The following is a 20,330-nucleotide window of genomic DNA, read 5'->3' on the forward strand; positions in this document are numbered from 1 at the left end:
AATTCCACCAAAGGCAAAACCTCACTCCAACCTCCCAAATGATCCAATACACACGTTCTCAGCAGATCTTCCAATGACTGAATAGTCCTTTCAGTTTGTCCATCTGTTTGAGGATAATATGCTGAACTCATTCTTAACTTTGAACCCAAAGCCTCTTGCAATTGCTGCCAGAACCTTGACGTAAACCTTGGATCCCGATCTGAAACAATGCTATTTGGTACACCATGCAATCTCACTATTTCCTGAATATACAACTCTGCCAATTTCTGCATTGACATTCTCAGGTTGATTGGCAAAAAGTAAGCACTTTTCGTCAATCGATCAACTATCACCCAAATGGAATCATGACCCTTCAATGATCTTGGTAAGTGAGTTACAAAGTCCATCGAGATGTTGTCCCATTTCCATTGGGGAATATCCAACTGTTGTAACATTCCACCTGGTCTTTGATGTTCTATCTTAGCCTTCTGACATACCAAACAAGAAGATACAAACTTTGCCACATCCTTTTTCATCCCACTCCACCAGAAAGATTCTTTCAAGTCTTTGTACATCTTAGTCATACCAGGATGTATGCTAAGACGACTTTTGTGTCCTTCTTCTAGAATCATCTTCTTCAGCTCATCCTTTGCTGGAATGCAGACTCTATTCTTAAAACGAATAATACCATCTAATCCCAAACTGAAGTCTTTAGCTTGATCCGTTCCCAACAACTCCACTGTATCTTGTAGACTTGTGTCTTCCTTTTGTCCCACTTTGATCTCTTCCAAGAAATCATTTGTGATCTTTAAATGACAACACCAAAGGTGATCTTGGCTTAGCTGTAATCCCAAGTTCATATCTCTGAACTTCTCTATTAATTCAAACTCCTTCACCATCAAAGCTGACATATGTATTCGCTTCCTACTCAAAGCATCGGCTACAACATTTGCCTTCCCTGGATGGTACTGTAACTCAAAATCAAAATCCTTCAAGTACTCCATCCACCTTCTCTGCCTCATGTTCAACTCCTTCTGATCGAAGAGATACTTCAAACTCTTGTGATCACTAAAGATTTGAAAACGTGATCCGTAAAGATAGTGCCTCCAAGTCCTCAGAGCAAAAACCACAGCCGCTAATTCGATGTCGTGCGTTGGATAGTTCCTTTCATGCACCTTCAACTGCCTCGATGCATAAGCTACTGGTCGCTTCTCCTGCATCAATACACAACCGAGCCCATGCTATGAGGCATCACAAAACACTTCAAAAACTTTAGAAGTATCAGGGACTGCTAATACTGGAGCACTTGTCAACCGTTTCTTCATCTCTTCAAAACTTGTTTCACACTTGTCGGTCCATAAGAAAGGTTGTTCTTTACGAGTCAACTGCGTCAAAGGACCCACTATCTTGGAGAAACCTTCAACGAACTTCCTGTAGTAACCAGCTAGGCCCACAAAACTTCTTACTTCTGACACCGTCTTTGGACGTTCCCACTTTAGTACTACCTCCACCTTCGTTGGATCTACAGAAATTCCTTTGGCAGAAATCACGTGGCCAAGGAATTGTATTTCCTCCAACCAAAATTCACATTTAGATAATTTCCCAAACAATTGATGCTCCCTAAGAGTCTCCAACACAATCCTCAAATGTTCAGCATGTTCTTCACGATCCCTTGAATATATAAGAATGTCGTCTATGAACACAACAACAAATTTATCTAGCCACAGTCGAAATATTCGATTCATGTAATCCATGAATATAGCAGGAGCATTGGTCACTCCAAACGGCATCACCACATACTCGTAGTGACCGTAACGTGACCTGAAAGTCGTCTTCTAACTATCCTCTGATTTGACCAAGATCTGATGGTAACCAGACCTCAGGTCAATTTTTTAAAACACACCAGCTCCTCGCAACTGATCCAACAAGTCATCAATTCTTGGTAGTGGGTACTTGTTCTTAATCGTCAACTTATTCAGCTGCCGGTAGTCGATGCACAACCTTGAACTACCATCTTTCTTCTTTACTAACAAGACTGGAGCTCCCCATGGTGACACACTCGGCCTGATAAACCTCTTCTTCAGTAGTTCCTCAATTTGTCTCTTCAGCTCTGCTAGCTCTGTCGGAGCCATCCTATACGGAGCCATAGACACTGGTCCAGCTCCTGGTACCAAGTCTATAGAGAACTCCACTTCCCTGCTTGGTGGCAACCCTGGTACTTCATTTGGAAAGACATCCTATACGGAGTCAATTTTGATCCATAGAAGAAAATGAAAATCGATTCAGTGCTTACCGCGAACTATGCACTATGCTTGTATATCCACATTATCTTCTATTAATTTTCCTAAGTCACACGGTGAAACTCTACCCCATCCAGAGTGGAGACAACCAATGATTGAGGGAGAAGTGTGCATTTCAAAGTAGTGGTACTTAGGTGTTGGTTCCTCTTCCAGCTAGAAAATCAATTGTTTGGTGATAATGGTTGTATACTCTTAAAACAAGACAAGATGGAACCATTGGTCGCTATAAAATTGGACTGGTTGCCAAAAGCTACACACAAATCTATGGCCAAGATTATATTGACACCTCCCCTCCTATTACTAAAATGACATCTATTTGACTTCTCTTTTCCATTACAGCCATTCACCATTAGACAATTTCAGCTTGACGTCAAAAATGCCTTTATTGTGTAAAAAACGTGGAATTTGAGAGCTTTTAAGTTTGTGTGGATCCTTTTTGAGAGCCAACTTTTGGAACCGTGTTAAGTTTCTTTTTCATTTTGGGCTCTTGTAAACCTAAGCCCATAAAACCCACTAGCAACAGAGAAAAACACCTTCATTGACCTGACATCACCACATCCTTTTCAAACTCTATTGCAACATGTGTCATCTCGTACCAGGCCCCCAAAATGCATTGCATGAACCACTGCAACCAGAGCTCTTTATTGTGTGCTTGAGGTTGCAGACTCTCTGTTTGGTTTCTCTACTTCTGCTGCTCGGCTTGGTTGGTCCATTGATTCTCTACTGTGGAAGAAATAAGGATCTCTAGAGCAATTATGATTTCAATTTGGATGATCTATTTTAGAGGTCTAGTCTAAGAGTTCAAATGTTGTGTTTTGCTACTTGGCACTACTACAGTCATTTTTATGCTGCTTTGTTATTTATGACTTGTGAAATGAGCTTTGTGTGGGGTTTAGCCACTGACTTTCATATGCTTATTAGTATGTGATTATAAATTTAACCTTAATTAAATGTTACATGGGTTTTTCTCCCTTATATTACATGCATTTGTACGAATTTTATATATCTTATAGAACCTTATGCATCATGTTGTGGTTCCATGGTTTACGATTTTGTATCCCCTTTCCAAGTCTCAATACAATCCCAAGTTGAATTCCTTGGTGTATTGCTAACATTTCTCTAAAATTATATAATGCCAGAGGAGAACAAAACATTCAACAAAACATTAACTTAATGTCCAATTAGGCCATTGATCAGCCTTAAACTCATATTTCATTCCAAATTATTTGGAAACACAATCAGGCAATGTTCATGACATTGATGCACGCCAAAAAACAAAAGAACTAATTTAGACTTTAAGCAAAACAGAATGAGGTGTTTATAGTCCTAGAAGAAGAGTAGTCCATTTATCCTCTATCCAAACAAAATACCTTATAAAGTGAGATACTAATATAATCAGATAGTAAATAATCACTAGATTACAAACCTCAACTTTCAAATCACATCAACAACAAAATAAATAGTAGAGTAAATTGCACTAACCACCTCTTAAAAATACAAAAAACATTCCTGAATTTTTCCATCCCTGCACACCTCCCTTAATTGTTTAAAAAACATTATACTAACATTCTTTATACATTACAGTAACCACCCTAATTGTTTGAAAGCATTACACCGTCTACCCCTATAAGGTAGATGTTAATAAGCAGAAGGTGCTTGTGTAATTTCACATAACCTTAGGACTGATTAGTGTAATTTATTCTACAAGCACCTCCACCTTTTTAACATTTACAGTAACTTTAGAAGGAGAACAAAACACAAAACAAGAGGAAAGAGAGGATCCAGTAGGTTAGAGTAGAGAGGGAGAATTACAAGGGAAAAGAGGAACAAACAAAGGCAGAGAGAGGGATCATGTATTAGGAAAGGGTCGTGCAGCAATTAGGGTATTTTGATCAAAATGGGTGATACGACCTTGGAGTAACAATCCAAAGTAATTCACCCATGGAACCAATTCAGCATGGCACACAACTCATTAGGGAGCAAAGAAAATAATTGGATCATGCCATTCATTAAGTTGGCAGAAAAAATAGACAACCATGAACTGCAAGATTGCCAAACTCTCTAGTTAACTAATAAACTGTTATGTAATTTTGGATGGAGGAAACAAGTTAACTCTATCTCTCAGCAGATAAACTTGGCTGAACACTTTAAACCCATTAACACATTTTGTATAGAAGAATCAAATTATGATTTCATGTTAATCCACATTTACAATCTCAAACATGCACAAAAGACTGGCATTTAAAAATTAAAATACATTGAATATATATTTGTTTTGTTCTAGAAAAACAAACTGATACCTGCCGGTTATCAGTGACCCTAAGTACCAACTTGCCATCACAATGCCTGTACTTCATGACATACCGTGTCTGCTCCAAATACAATTGAAGAAATTTCATTTTCAGTACGTTTTAATAGAACAAGAAGGACAAGTTGGATAACTTGGACAATCAAGAAACTGAATTATAAAAAATCAATTGAGTATTGCCCAAGTGAATATGAAAACAGAGCAAATATTCCAATTAAAGGCTTTTGTAACAGTAAAATAAAACAAAAGTCTCAATGAAGTTTGTCAGGGTTATGTTACTTTAAGAAACGAGAAAACGTTGAAGGTATAGAATTACAGAGTCAGGATCAGCACGAAACAACTGAATGGATTGCTCCACAAATTTGTCCCACTCAGTTATGTAAACCATCGCACCAGACAGATACTTCGAAACAATTTTCTGCCAATTGTCAAGCTCTGGTCAACTAAGTTCACCTGCATATCAATGAGAAAAAAATGAAAATATAAAAAACCAGTGTCACTAAATTGATAACAAAGTGTACATATGATGAAAAATTAGGATCTAAAGTCAGCAACTAAATTTCATTATGTCAACAAAACTAAAAAAACAACAAATTCAAATGCATAGTCTCACACCTCCCGAAATTTCACACAAATATTATCAACCGAATGAACCAATCCACATTCTCTGGTAAAAATAGAAACTCACGTTTATAATGAAATAAAAAACTTGTCAGAAAAAACAAATTAGATTTATATTGAAGATATCTCATTCTTATCGATCCTCGATTTGTCTACAACCCTACTTTCTTAGTAAATTATGCAAAGAACAATGCAAGTTACCCTATTAAAAGAGAGGAACATGACAAGAGAAGCCATTCAAGAAGTACCAAGTTCCTTCAGGGATCCAAAACCCACCAATGCCACATTGCATGCCATTTAAGCCTACACTTTGAAAACACACACACACTCACAAGTGACTAGCTAAAAATACAAAACCCACTGTTAAACTGATTTTTGTCACCTAAAATCAGAACCAACAAAGTTTTTCCACTAATGTAGGGGTCAACCTAGGTATCAATCCAAGGACTCAGTACAATTAAAGTTAACTCTTGTATTTTATTTATTTACTACCTATTAACTAATGCAAGGTGGGGAAATAAAAATGAAAGAATGAAATTTATAAAGGAAAAGAGAATTTAAAATCTGTAAACTGTTTAAAAGAAAAAAATGAAATTAATCAAAAGAGAAAATGTCAAAACTAAACTATTCTAAATGAACAACATCCTATATGAAAAGCTATTTAACTGTCACTCATTAAATTGGATCTATTACTATTTACACACAACTGAAACAAAACTTAAGACTGTGTATCATGATCAAAGAATAAAATCTGAAATTGAAAATACAGAAAAATCTAAACTAAAACTATTTTAATTTCCAATCCACAGTAACATAAAAAAATGAAATTAACATGGAAAAGAATTTCTAATCTATGAGAAAGAGTTCCAATTTAAAAAAAATAGAAAACAAGTAACTAGACCTACAGGTTGCAGATAGAATGCTCAAACTAAAATGAAGAACAATTTAACAAGTAACACCTAACTAAGGAGCAGAACAAACTCATTGGTTAAAACCATGAATCAGAAACCTAAAAGCAAAGATTAGTGCAGAATAGTATTCACTTGCAACTCAGGAAGACATCCTGTAAAATCATACCCTCTTGTATACTCTCTGTACCAAACCATAGCAATTGTGAGTCTGATGCAAGCTTTTATTCAATATCAAATGCACAGTCTAGTCTAAATGCACTTAAAACATACAATCTAATTCTAAAAACCTATAAATTTTCAATGAAAACAAACTGCCAGAAACAACTTATCGTGAACAGCAAATGAAATCAAGTAATAAAACCTAAACTATTATCAACCAATCAAAAGAATCCATCCATAAAAGGAATCAGAATTGCATTAAACATTAAACATTGAAGATAAAAGTACATGATACCAGAAATCACCGAAAATCACGGCCTGTCACCCTCGCAACTCAGTGAAATCTTCTACTCTATGAAACTAAAGAATTGTCTCTCGCTCTCACTCTCGTGATCTCCAAGTCTCGTGAGTGAAGTCTGTCACCCTTCACACACTCGTTCGTGGAGTCTGTCACCCTCCGCGATTCACTCCCTAGAGCTAAGAATGGCGCCTGTCACCCACCACCCGTGTCTATTTACATAAAGGAAACCCCGGGTCTAAAGAAAAGAGAAAATGAAAAAAAGGAAAAGAGGAAACTTGCTTGTGATGCTTTATTCTTCTCTTCATCATCGGACGGCTACCGTTTATCTGTTTCCTTGCTTTGCTCTGACCGTCGATCCTATCCACGTGGCAGCTCCGGTCAGCTCTTCTTCTCCACCGGTCAGTGACGTTTGAAGCACTGGCTAAATGACTTGAATATTGGGAGCTTTCCTCTCTCACCTTTAGCTTTGCCCTAGCTTTGGGTTCTTTCTTCAAATGAAAACGAGGGGAAGAGACCCCCAAGGCAGCTGCTGCTTGTGCAATCAACACGGTCTATGCCAGCAGCGCCAATTCAGTGCACTCCAGCAGCGGTGCAGAAAGCTTCCTCGCGGCCCAGCTTAAGACGACCCAATTCAGTGGCATCAGCACCAACTTCAAGCGTGGCAGCAGTGGCCCAAATGTTAATCAGCTTCAATTCAAACAGCCCAAACAGTGCAGGAGTACCACTGTACAAAGAATATTAATCCAAAATTAAAGAAAAAAGAGAAAATCAAATAAAAAAAAAGAATTTTTATGAAAAGATTTTCTAAAAACAATTTTAATTTTCTAATTATTTAAAAATTCTACAAAATACACCTAAAAATCTATTTTTAACTAAAATTATACAAAACTAAAGAATTTAAAGAAAAACCTAAATCTAGCCTAATTCTAAACAAGTAAAGACTAAAATAGACTAACATAGACTCCTAAACTCCTAAAAGAATGCAAATTTAAGGAGTTATCACCCACTTAATGACATACCGTGTCTGCTCCAAATACAATTGAAGAAATTTTATTTTCAGTACGTTTTAATAGAACAAGAAGAACAAGTTGGATAACTTGGACAATCAAGAAACTAAATTATAAAAAATCAATTGAGTATTGCACAACTGAATATGAAAACAGAGCAAATATACCCATTAAAGGCTTTTATAACAGTAAAATAAAACAAAAGTCTGAATGAAGTTTGTCAGGCTTCTGTTACTTTAAGAAACGAGAAAACGTTGAAAGTATAGAATTACAGAATCAGGATCAGCACGGAACAACTGAATGGATTGCTCCACAAATTTGTCCCACTCAGTTATGTAAACCATCGCACCAGACAGAGACTTCGAAACAATTTTCTGCCAATTGTCAAGCTCTGGTCAACTAAGTTTACCTGCGTGTCAATGAGAAAAAAATGAAAATATAAAAAACCAGTGTCACTAAATTGATAACAAAGTGTACATATGATGAAAAATTAGGATCTATAGTGAGCAATTAAATTTCTTTATCAACAAAACTAAAAAAACAACAAATTCAAATGCATAGTCTCACACCTCCCAAAATTTCACACGAATATTATCAGTCGAATGAACCAACCCACATTCTCCGACAAAAAGAAACTCACGTTTATAATAAAATAAAAAACTTGTCAAAAAAAAAAACAAATTAGATTTATATTGAAGGAATATCTCATTCTTATCAATCTTTGATTTGTCTACAACCCTACTTTCTTAGTAAATTATGCAAACAACAATGCAAGTTACCCAATTAAAAGAGAGGAACATCACAACAGAAGTCATTCAAGAAGTACCAGGTTCGTTGCTTTACTCTGACCGTCGATCCTATCCACGTGGCAGCTCCGGTCAGTTCTTCTTCTCCACCGGTCAGTGACGTTTGGAGCACTGGGTAAATGGCTTGAACATTGGGAGCTTTCCTCTCTCACCTTTAGCATTGCCCTAGCTTTGGGTTCTTTCTTCAAATGAAAACGATGGGAAGAGACCCATAAGGCAGCTGCTGCTTGTGCGCACCGTTTCATTAAAGTTGCAGACCCAACTTGTGCAATCAACCCAGTCTATGACAGCAGCGCCAATTCAGTGCATTCCAGCAGCGGTGCAGAAAGCTTCCTCGCGGCCCAGCTTAAGACGGCCCAATTCAGTGGCATCAGCACCAACTTCAAGCGTGGCAGCAATGCCCCAAATGTTAACCAGCTTCAATTCAAACAGCCCAAAGAGTCCAGGAGCACCACTGCACAAAGAGTATTAATCAAAAATTAAAGAAAGAAAAGAAAATCAAATAAAAGAAAAGAATATTTATCAAAAGATTTTCTAAAAAAAAATATTAATTTCCTAATTATTTAAAAATTCTACAAAATACACCTAAAAACCTATTTTAAATAAAATTATACAAAACCAAAGAATTTAAAGAAAAACCTAAATCTAGCCTAATTCTAAACAAGTAAAGACTAAAATAGACTAACATAGACTCCTAAACACCTAAAAGAATGCAAATTTAAGGAGTTATCACCCACTTAATTGCATAAAGTAAATATTCACAAAGTGGGGACCTACCACTATCAATAACAGCATGTCATGAAATCCTTCTAACATGACTCTCATTCATTCAACAAGGACGTGGCAATAACAATTTAAGAATCAATCAAAATCAAATGATCCATGAAAAGTAAAAGACGTTATCAATTTGAGTCAATTTTGATCCATAGAAGAAAAATGAAAATCGATTCAGTGCTTACCGCGAACTATGAGAAACAAAATGAGGCAGTGAAAACCCTTTGATGGGAGCACTTTGCGCATTTTCTATTCAATCCGAAAGAGCCTTAATAGTGCCAAAGCCGAAAGCTCGTAGGCACTGCAAGCAAGCCTTTTAAACAGTAAAATTGGGTTAGACTTAGATCTGCTTAAAGGAAAACCCCAGTTTTTGTTTCGTCATGTTTTAGAGAGGCGTTTTAACTTTTGCAAATAGGAAAAATAAAATAAACAAGTATCCCCAAAAGTTTACCTTTTTCTTTTTTTTACAAATAAGGACTCTAAATTTTAGTTAATTAATGTTGAATGAAACCTTATCACATTTTTAAATGTATACCTATAACTTTAATTTTAGTCCAAGATCCTTAAACACTATCATTTTTATAAATAAGCAATTTAAATTTTTACTTTTATTTCAATTCATTCTAAAAACGTAACAATATTTATAAACAGTTTTTTTGAAAAAGTTTGAATTAAATTTCTTATATCAAATGTCAATGTTTTTTCAATTTTGTTCTTCTTCTTACTATGACTTGTTTTTTATGTATTAAAATACAATAAAAAAATAAGAATTTAGAAATAAAGAAAACAACAATCAAATGACCCATTTGCTTTTTAAGATATTTTATTTGACAAGACGTTTAAATTGTTTATGTAAAACTATTTTACTTTTCACAATTTCAGTTTATAATTTTAAAGAATAAGATTAAGAATCTGCATGTCCTAAACCAACAGAAGTATTAGAACCATTTAAATTTTATTAAAAAATCTTGAATTTATTTTAATTCAGATAAGTAACTATTAATTCAGATAAGTATTTAAATTTTTTGGTTTATATACACGCTTTAGCCCTATAAGAGCAATTGTAATTTTATATTATCAATTATTTTCTTAATTTTAATACCACTCCGTAACGAGATTCATGCCCATGCACTAACATAGAAGCGGTGAACTAATTTCATACGGAAAAATAAGTAACGCATAAAAGGCTTACGTTGCAAAGTTACGTTAGAATGGTGTCTTGAACAATGATTGAGTAAAACCGTCATGGGTTTGTGGTGGTCAAAGAATGATTGAATAAGGGTAAAATGGAATTTATAGTTTTATAACGGTGCAGGAAAAAAAAAAGTGTTGGAAGCAGCAGTCAATCCCATACCATAACAATAACGTGTAATCTATGGGATCTAAAATTCCATATTCCTTGGGGGATAGCATCCAATATTCACTCCCAGTGACTATGAACTATGAATCCTGCAAGTTGGCCTTAGCCTGTTGTAGCTTCAACAATTTGGCCACCAATCTCATTTAGACAGAAGCACACAACAATATTTTGTAATTGCTAAGTTAGTAAGGAAATTCTAGTTTGATGATGAACTGCTGACACAGTGGTTTGGCTGCACCATTGGATAGATGTAAAAGGATTCAATAACGGTAACGATGCACAGTAAATCTTGGTGGCATAACTAAATTCTGTAATACTCAAGACTTCCAAAAGATCAGAAATTCAGACTTCAAAACTTCAATATACAACCACTTTCATCATAGAATCTGAAGAAGTAATAATTAGATCGGGAAAAGTATAACTGTTCAAATTCTTAGAAAGTCCTCTGACTCAAAACCATCATGTCTCGCAAAGAGCAAGTTATTGCTTCCTTCCTCTTCCTTTCTTGCTTGGTTGAGCATCCATTTGCTCTTTTCCAGTGACTTCTGATAGATCAACTGCAGAATTACAAGTGATGGAGAATGTAGAAAGAAATCTCAGCACCAGACAAGAAAGAATATCCAAAACACAATCAATGTAAACCATAAAGGAATATTGCACTGAGTGGTTTCGTATTCTCAAAAGAATCTGTCTTTGACCAGTTTTATAGATAACACGAATGTTGCACAGAAGTCTTTTTAGTTAAAGCATCATCACATTAACAGCTTAGAGTAAGACATACCATCAGGACCACGGGCCATCAAAGCAAAGAACATATTGTTCAGTTTTTCCATCTTCTTAGCCTCCTGTGCTTGGTCTGTCTTGTACTTTAGACACTGTAAAAAGTACAACAATTGACAATTAGAAATTAAGATTACGAGGCTAATAATGTAAGAGGCAGTCAATCATAAAACAATGGAAAATGATGCTAATTGCTAGGAATATAATTATTACAAATCATTGAATAACAGATTTTGTTCTGCTAATTAAAATGAGAGCTCATACGCGGCTAAATTAAATTTTCACCACCAACAATCATGAGAATTTTATTAGTATATTATTTTCTTTGTCAGAATAATTATAATGTTAGAGTCATTATTAAGTCTAAGAAGGGAGTAGTGTGTTGGGAGCTGCTTCCTGTTGTACCTAGTTATGTCCCTAGGTATCTAGTAAACTTTTTTGATCTTTCATCTTCCCATTATATCAGATTTCTATCATTATAAATAGAAGATGATTAGAGGGGTCTTTCAAGCCCTCAAAAATATATTTCCTCTCTGTTTTAATCTTAAGCTTCTTTTATGCATATTATATTCTTCTTTAGAGAATCTGATAGAATAATTTTATTGGCAGAGTTATATACCACCCGAATTAAAAGGGCAACCCAACTGAAACATTAACGGGTAACTTCACGTGTATTGCCGTAGTTAAAGAAGTATGGAGTTACTTAAGATTAAAAACAGAGAAAACACTTTTGGAGGGCTTAAAGGACCCTCTTATGGTCTTCTATTTATAACAATAAAGAGCTGATACACTAGGGAGATGAAAAAATCAAAGGACTGTACTTGACTGCTAGGAACAGAACTAGGTATAGTTGGAAGAGACTTCCCAACACACTACTCCCTACTTTAGACTTAGTGATTACACTAGCATACACAGATTTAATTATTATTCCAACAAAATTGATATTATATAATCAACATAATCTAGATTATATATGTATTATTAGGAATGTTTTTATTTATTTCCATATCACATATTTATTTTCAGAGGATATCAAATTTCATCTATTCATTGCATTCATTCCTTTTTCTAGATAGATATAATTGAAACACCCACGTTGCTTCATAAACACGGTCTTAGCTCAATGTTTCTTTCTTTTCTAAAGTTTATCATAAGATCTTGTTTTTCGGAAATGTGTCCGGTAGACCCATTTGTCTTTGAAGGATTTTTATTTTTTTGCAAACCTTTCACAGGTTCCCTTTCACTATTTAGGCACAGCTTCCAATGAGTTTTTGACAACCACCACTCTTTCCAGCAAATATAGGGTTGTGATCGCATCGTGCCAATTCATCCACAAACATCATCCAAAATGCAAACCATGTTATGTCATCGCATTGGACATACAATTGATAGGTATTTGAAGCTAAATGGGAAAACCCCTCAATCACACAATATTGCCCAACCATATATTGTTAAGTCACCTGTTGCTCCTACCTTATTGGTTGATTTATCTACACCAATGTTTAAACACTTTATGGTATGCAACATGCCAATCCTCCAGTAACACTGCTTTGGTGGCACACACCGTAATTCATTCACTGGTCTCTCTCAATCTCCCTCCCTTGGTCCTTGGGTCATTGACTCCAGTGCAATTGATCATGTATCTAGTAATCCTTCTCTTTTCTCTTCCTTTACTACCGTTGTCAATTTTCCTTTTATAACTGCAATTAATGGTTCACAAACACAAGCTTGTAGCATAAGTACTACATAACCCTTCTCATACCTTACAGTTGACTTTGTTGTTTTTATACCCGTAATTGATCTCCTAATTTACTTTCTATTACCCATTTAACCAATTCCCATGATATTATCCTGAACTTTATTAAAAATAATGTTACCTTGAAGGATCGGATATCAAACCAGACAATTGATGCTAGATTTGAGTCACATGGCTTTTACTACCTCTCTCCATCACCACGGCTATGTGCTTCGGTGATCTATCAATGATGATTCATTAAAAATTAAGACATCCCAGGTTGACAAAATTGCAAAAGGCAATGTCTGTCTTCTTTGAAATGTGAATCATAATTAAGTAAACATGTTCCTCGATCTTTTCTTGACTGTCTTAATAAACAAGTTGTCTCTTTTTCCTTTAATTCACTCTGATATTTGGCATCCTTCCCATACTATTACCCCTTTTTATTTTAAATATTGTTACCTTTATTGATGGTTATTCTACATGTACTTGGATTTTATGGTTATTCTAGATATATCTAGACATGGTTATTGAATGATCGAAAGTGTTTTCTATGTTTCAAACTTATATTTATGAAATCAAAAACACAATATTATATATGCATAACTTTTTTTCGTGGTGGCAATGCTCATGTGAATATTTGTCGAGCCAATTTCAATAAGTTATCAAATAATATCATTCACCAGACTTCGTGTAATCATAATCCTCAACAAAAAGGAGAAGCCAAAAACAAAAACATATATTTTATTCATACTATTTGGGTACTTCTTCATAGTCATCTTCACCAATTTTGGGGACATGTTATCCTTAGAACATGCTATCTCATTAATTGGATGTCATCATCTTTCCTTAAGAATTGGGTAGCCCGCTGTGTCCTTTTTTCCTTGTTGCCCTCTGTACAATCTTTATTGTACAAAACATCACACTTGGTTGAGATAAATTTTTCCTTGGTTATTTAAATGTGTCTTCATGGGATATAATCCTTGTCAAAAATGGTATCGACTTTTCTCTTCTGATCTTCATAGGTATAGTGGAGGACATGCCTAATCCTTCCCCATCAACCTTTCCTGCACTAGATCCGGTCTCCTCTAAAAATGATCGGCCTATTTTTGTTCAGAAGGTATACATTCTATCATTAACCCTCGTCCACACCATACAAACCTTAGTTATCATCAATTTTCCACCATACACTATGCTTGTATATCCACATTATCTTCTATTAATTTTCCTAAGTCACACGGTGAAACTCTATCCCATCCAGGGTGGAGACAACCAATGATTGAGGGAGAAGTGTGCATTTCAAAGTAGTGGTACTTAGGTGTTGGTTCCTCTTCCAGCTAGAAAATCAATTGTTTGGTGATAATGGTTGTATACTCTTAAAACAAGACAAGATGGAACCATTGGTCGCTATAAAATTGGACTGGTTGCCAAAAGCTACACACAAATCTATGGCCAAGATTATATTGACACCTCCCCTCCTATTACTAAAATGACATCTATTTGACTTCTCTTTTCCATTACAGCCATTCACCATTAGACAATTTCAGCTTGACGTCAAAAATGCCTTTATTGTGTAAAAAACGTGGAATTTGAGAGCTTTTAAGTTTGTGTGGATCCTTTTTGAGAGCCAACTTTTGGAACCGTGTTAAGTTTCTTTTTCATTTTGGGCTCTTGTAAACCTAAGCCCATAAAACCCACTAGCAACAGAGAAAAACACCTTCATTGACCTGACATCACCACATCCTTTTCAAACTCTATTGCAACATGTGTCATCTCGTACCAGGCCCCCAAAATGCATTGCATGAACCACTGCAACCAGAGCTCTTTATTGTGTGCTTGAGGTTGCAGACTCTCTGTTTGGTTTCTCTACTTCTGCTGCTCGGCTTGGTTGGTCCATTGATTCTCTACTGTGGAAGAAATAAGGATCTCTAGAGCAATTATGATTTCAATTTGGATGATCTATTTTAGAGGTCTAGTCTAAGAGTTCAAATGTTGTGTTTTGCTACTTGGCACTACTACAGTCATTTTTATGCTGCTTTGTTATTTATGACTTGTGAAATGAGCTTTGTGTGGGGTTTAGCCACTGACTTTCATATGCTTATTAGTATGTGATTATAAATTTAACCTTAATTAAATGTTACATGGGTTTTTCTCCCTTATATTACATGCATTTGTACGAATTTTATATATCTTATAGAACCTTATGCATCATGTTGTGGTTCCATGGTTTACGATTTTGTATCCCCTTTCCAAGTCTCAATACAATCCCAAGTTGAATTCCTTGGTGTATTGCTAACATTTCTCTAAAATTATATAATGCCAGAGGAGAACAAAACATTCAACAAAACATTAACTTAATGTCCAATTAGGCCATTGATCAGCCTTAAACTCATATTTCATTCCAAATTATTTGGAAACACAATCAGGCAATGTTCATGACATTGATGCACGCCAAAAAACAAAAGAACTAATTTAGACTTTAAGCAAAACAGAATGAGGTGTTTATAGTCCTAGAAGAAGAGTAGTCCATTTATCCTCTATCCAAACAAAATACCTTATAAAGTGAGATACTAATATAATCAGATAGTAAATAATCACTAGATTACAAACCTCAACTTTCAAATCACATCAACAACAAAATAAATAGTAGAGTAAATTGCACTAACCACCTCTTAAAAATACAAAAAACATTCCTGAATTTTTCCATCCCTGCACACCTCCCTTAATTGTTTAAAAAACATTATACTAACATTCTTTATACATTACAGTAACCACCCTAATTGTTTGAAAGCATTACACCGTCTACCCCTATAAGGTAGATGTTAATAAGCAGAAGGTGCTTGTGTAATTTCACATAACCTTAGGACTGATTAGTGTAATTTATTCTACAAGCACCTCCACCTTTTTAACATTTACAGTAACTTTAGAAGGAGAACAAAACACAAAACAAGAGGAAAGAGAGGATCCAGTAGGTTAGAGTAGAGAGGGAGAATTACAAGGGAAAAGAGGAACAAACAAAGGCAGAGAGAGGGATCATGTATTAGGAAAGGGTCGTGCAGCAATTAGGGTATTTTGATCAAAATGGGTGATACGACCTTGGAGTAACAATCCAAAGTAATTCACCCATGGAACCAATTCAGCATGGCACACAACTCATTAGGGAGCAAAGAAAATAATTGGATCATGCCATTCATTAAGTTGGCAGAAAAAATAGACAACCATGAACTGCAAGATTGCCAAACTCTCTAGTTAACTAATAAACTGTTATGTAATTTTGGATGGAGGAAACAAGTTAACTCTATCTCTCAGCAGATAAACTTGGCTGAACACTTTAAACCCATTAACACATTTTGTATAGAAGAATCAAATTATGATTTCATGTTAATCCACATTTACAATCTCAAACATGCACAAAAGACTGGCATTTAAAAATTAAAATACATTGAATATATATTTGTTTTGTTCTAGAAAAACAAACTGATACCTGCCGGTTATCAGTGACCCTAAGTACCAACTTGCCATCACAATGCCTGTACTTCATGACATACCGTGTCTGCTCCAAATACAATTGAAGAAATTTCATTTTCAGTACGTTTTAATAGAACAAGAAGGACAAGTTGGATAACTTGGACAATCAAGAAACTGAATTATAAAAAATCAATTGAGTATTGCCCAAGTGAATATGAAAACAGAGCAAATATTCCAATTAAAGGCTTTTGTAACAGTAAAATAAAACAAAAGTCTCAATGAAGTTTGTCAGGGTTATGTTACTTTAAGAAACGAGAAAACGTTGAAGGTATAGAATTACAGAGTCAGGATCAGCACGAAACAACTGAATGGATTGCTCCACAAATTTGTCCCACTCAGTTATGTAAACCATCGCACCAGACAGATACTTCGAAACAATTTTCTGCCAATTGTCAAGCTCTGGTCAACTAAGTTCACCTGCATATCAATGAGAAAAAAATGAAAATATAAAAAACCAGTGTCACTAAATTGATAACAAAGTGTACATATGATGAAAAATTAGGATCTAAAGTCAGCAACTAAATTTCATTATGTCAACAAAACTAAAAAAACAACAAATTCAAATGCATAGTCTCACACCTCCCGAAATTTCACACAAATATTATCAACCGAATGAACCAATCCACATTCTCTGGTAAAAATAGAAACTCACGTTTATAATGAAATAAAAAACTTGTCAGAAAAAACAAATTAGATTTATATTGAAGATATCTCATTCTTATCGATCCTCGATTTGTCTACAACCCTACTTTCTTAGTAAATTATGCAAAGAACAATGCAAGTTACCCTATTAAAAGAGAGGAACATGACAAGAGAAGCCATTCAAGAAGTACCAAGTTCCTTCAGGGATCCAAAACCCACCAATGCCACATTGCATGCCATTTAAGCCTACACTTTGAAAACACACACACACTCACAAGTGACTAGCTAAAAATACAAAACCCACTGTTAAACTGATTTTTGTCACCTAAAATCAGAACCAACAAAGTTTTTCCACTAATGTAGGGGTCAACCTAGGTATCAATCCAAGGACTCAGTACAATTAAAGTTAACTCTTGTATTTTATTTATTTACTACCTATTAACTAATGCAAGGTGGGGAAATAAAAATGAAAGAATGAAATTTATAAAGGAAAAGAGAATTTAAAATCTGTAAACTGTTTAAAAGAAAAAAATGAAATTAATCAAAAGAGAAAATGTCAAAACTAAACTATTCTAAATGAACAACATCCTATATGAAAAGCTATTTAACTGTCACTCATTAAATTGGATCTATTACTATTTACACACAACTGAAACAAAACTTAAGACTGTGTATCATGATCAAAGAATAAAATCTGAAATTGAAAATACAGAAAAATCTAAACTAAAACTATTTTAATTTCCAATCCACAGTAACATAAAAAAATGAAATTAACATGGAAAAGAATTTCTAATCTATGAGAAAGAGTTCCAATTTAAAAAAAATAGAAAACAAGTAACTAGACCTACAGGTTGCAGATAGAATGCTCAAACTAAAATGAAGAACAATTTAACAAGTAACACCTAACTAAGGAGCAGAACAAACTCATTGGTTAAAACCATGAATCAGAAACCTAAAAGCAAAGATTAGTGCAGAATAGTATTCACTTGCAACTCAGGAAGACATCCTGTAAAATCATACCCTCTTGTATACTCTCTGTACCAAACCATAGCAATTGTGAGTCTGATGCAAGCTTTTATTCAATATCAAATGCACAGTCTAGTCTAAATGCACTTAAAACATACAATCTAATTCTAAAAACCTATAAATTTTCAATGAAAACAAACTGCCAGAAACAACTTATCGTGAACAGCAAATGAAATCAAGTAATAAAACCTAAACTATTATCAACCAATCAAAAGAATCCATCCATAAAAGGAATCAGAATTGCATTAAACATTAAACATTGAAGATAAAAGTACATGATACCAGAAATCACCGAAAATCACGGCCTGTCACCCTCGCAACTCAGTGAAATCTTCTACTCTATGAAACTAAAGAATTGTCTCTCGCTCTCACTCTCGTGATCTCCAAGTCTCGTGAGTGAAGTCTGTCACCCTTCACACACTCGTTCGTGGAGTCTGTCACCCTCCGCGATTCACTCCCTAGAGCTAAGAATGGCGCCTGTCACCCACCACCCGTGTCTATTTACATAAAGGAAACCCCGGGTCTAAAGAAAAGAGAAAATGAAAAAAAGGAAAAGAGGAAACTTGCTTGTGATGCTTTATTCTTCTCTTCATCATCGGACGGCTACCGTTTATCTGTTTCCTTGCTTTGCTCTGACCGTCGATCCTATCCACGTGGCAGCTCCGGTCAGCTCTTCTTCTCCACCGGTCAGTGACGTTTGAAGCACTGGCTAAATGACTTGAATATTGGGAGCTTTCCTCTCTCACCTTTAGCTTTGCCCTAGCTTTGGGTTCTTTCTTCAAATGAAAACGAGGGGAAGAGACCCCCAAGGCAGCTGCTGCTTGTGCAATCAACCCGGTCTATGCCAGCAGCGCCAATTCAGTGCATTCCAGCAGCGGTGCAGAAAGCTTCCTCGCGGCCCAGCTTAAGACGGCCCAATTCAGTGGCATCAGCACCAACTTCAAGCGTGGCAGCAGTGGCCCAAATGTTAATCAGCTTCGATTCAAACAGCCCAAAGAGTCCAGGAGCACCACTGCACAAAGAATATTAATCCAAAATTAAAGAAAAAAGAGAAAATCAAATAAAAAAAAAAAGAATTTTTATCAAAAGATTTTCTAAAAACAATTTTAATTTTCTAATTATTTAAAAATTCTACAAAATACACCTAAAAATCTATTTTTAACTAAAATTATACAAAACTAAAGAATTTAAAGAAAAACCTAAATCTAGCCTAATTCTAAACAAGTAAAGACTAAAATAGACTAACATAGACTCCTAAACTCCTAAAAGAATGCAAATTTAAGGAGTTATCACCCACTTAATGACATACCGCGTCTGCTCCAAATACAATTGAAGAAATTTTATTTTCAGTACGTTTTAATAGAACAAGAAGAACAAGTTGGATAACTTGGACAATCAAGAAACTAAATTATAAAAAATCAATTGAGTATTGCACAACTGAATATGAAAACAGAGCAAATATACCCATTAAAGGCTTTTATAACAGTAAAATAAAACAAAAGTCTGAATGAAGTTTGTCAGGCTTCTGTTACTTTAAGAAACGAGAAAACGTTGAAAGTATAGAATTACAGAATCAGGATCAACACGGAACAACTGAATGGATTGCTCCACAAATTTTTCCCACTCAGTTATGTAAACCATCGCACCAGACAGAGACTTCGAAACAATTTTTTGCCAATTGTCAAGCTCTGGTCAACTAAGTTTACCTGCGTGTCAATGAGAAAAAAATGAAAATATAAAAAACCAGTGTCACTAAATTGATAACAAAGTGTACATATGATGAAAAATTAGGATCTATAGTGAGCAATTAAATTTCTTTATCAACAAAACTAAAAAAACAACAAATTCAAATGCATAGTCTCACACCTCCAAAAATTTCACACGAATATTATCAGTCGAATGAACCAACCCACATTCTCCGTCAAAAAGAAACTCACGTTTATAATAAAATAAAAAAACTTGTCAAAAAAAAAACAAATTAAATTTATATTGAAGGAATATCTCATTCTTATCAATCTTTGATTTGTCTACAACCCTACTTTCTTAGTAAATTATGCAAACAACAATGCAAGTTACCCAATTAAAAGAGAGGA

General features: G+C 34.9%; 1 protein-coding gene across 4 annotated transcripts; it reads right to left on the bottom strand.

The window, feature by feature from the left end:
* Positions 1–10,815: 10,815 nt before the first annotated feature.
* On the bottom strand, positions 10,816–19,244 carry LOC128196782 (signal recognition particle 9 kDa protein-like). Of its 4 annotated transcripts, none has more exons than XM_052878407.1 (6): positions 18,805–19,244; positions 18,520–18,714; positions 16,850–16,986; positions 16,526–16,594; positions 11,308–11,401; positions 10,816–11,083 (listed from the first exon to the last, which is right to left on the bottom strand). In XM_052878407.1, the coding sequence occupies exons 3-6, from the start codon at positions 16,919–16,921 to the stop codon at positions 11,007–11,009; spliced, it is 312 nt and encodes a 103-aa protein (XP_052734367.1). In that variant the 5' UTR covers positions 16,922–16,986; positions 18,520–18,714; positions 18,805–19,244; the 3' UTR covers positions 10,816–11,006. The 4 variants fall into 4 exon arrangements, with proteins under 4 accessions (XP_052734367.1, XP_052734371.1, XP_052734370.1 ...); XM_052878411.1 differs by having other exon boundaries at positions 18,530–18,714; positions 18,805–19,161; XM_052878410.1 differs by having other exon boundaries at positions 18,513–18,714; positions 18,805–19,161.
* Between the last annotated feature and the right edge of the window lie 1,086 nt (positions 19,245–20,330).

Source organism: Vigna angularis, chromosome 5 (genome assembly GCF_016808095.1).
Source record: "Vigna angularis cultivar LongXiaoDou No.4 chromosome 5, ASM1680809v1, whole genome shotgun sequence".
NCBI classification, from domain to species: domain Eukaryota; kingdom Viridiplantae; phylum Streptophyta; class Magnoliopsida; order Fabales; family Fabaceae; genus Vigna; species Vigna angularis.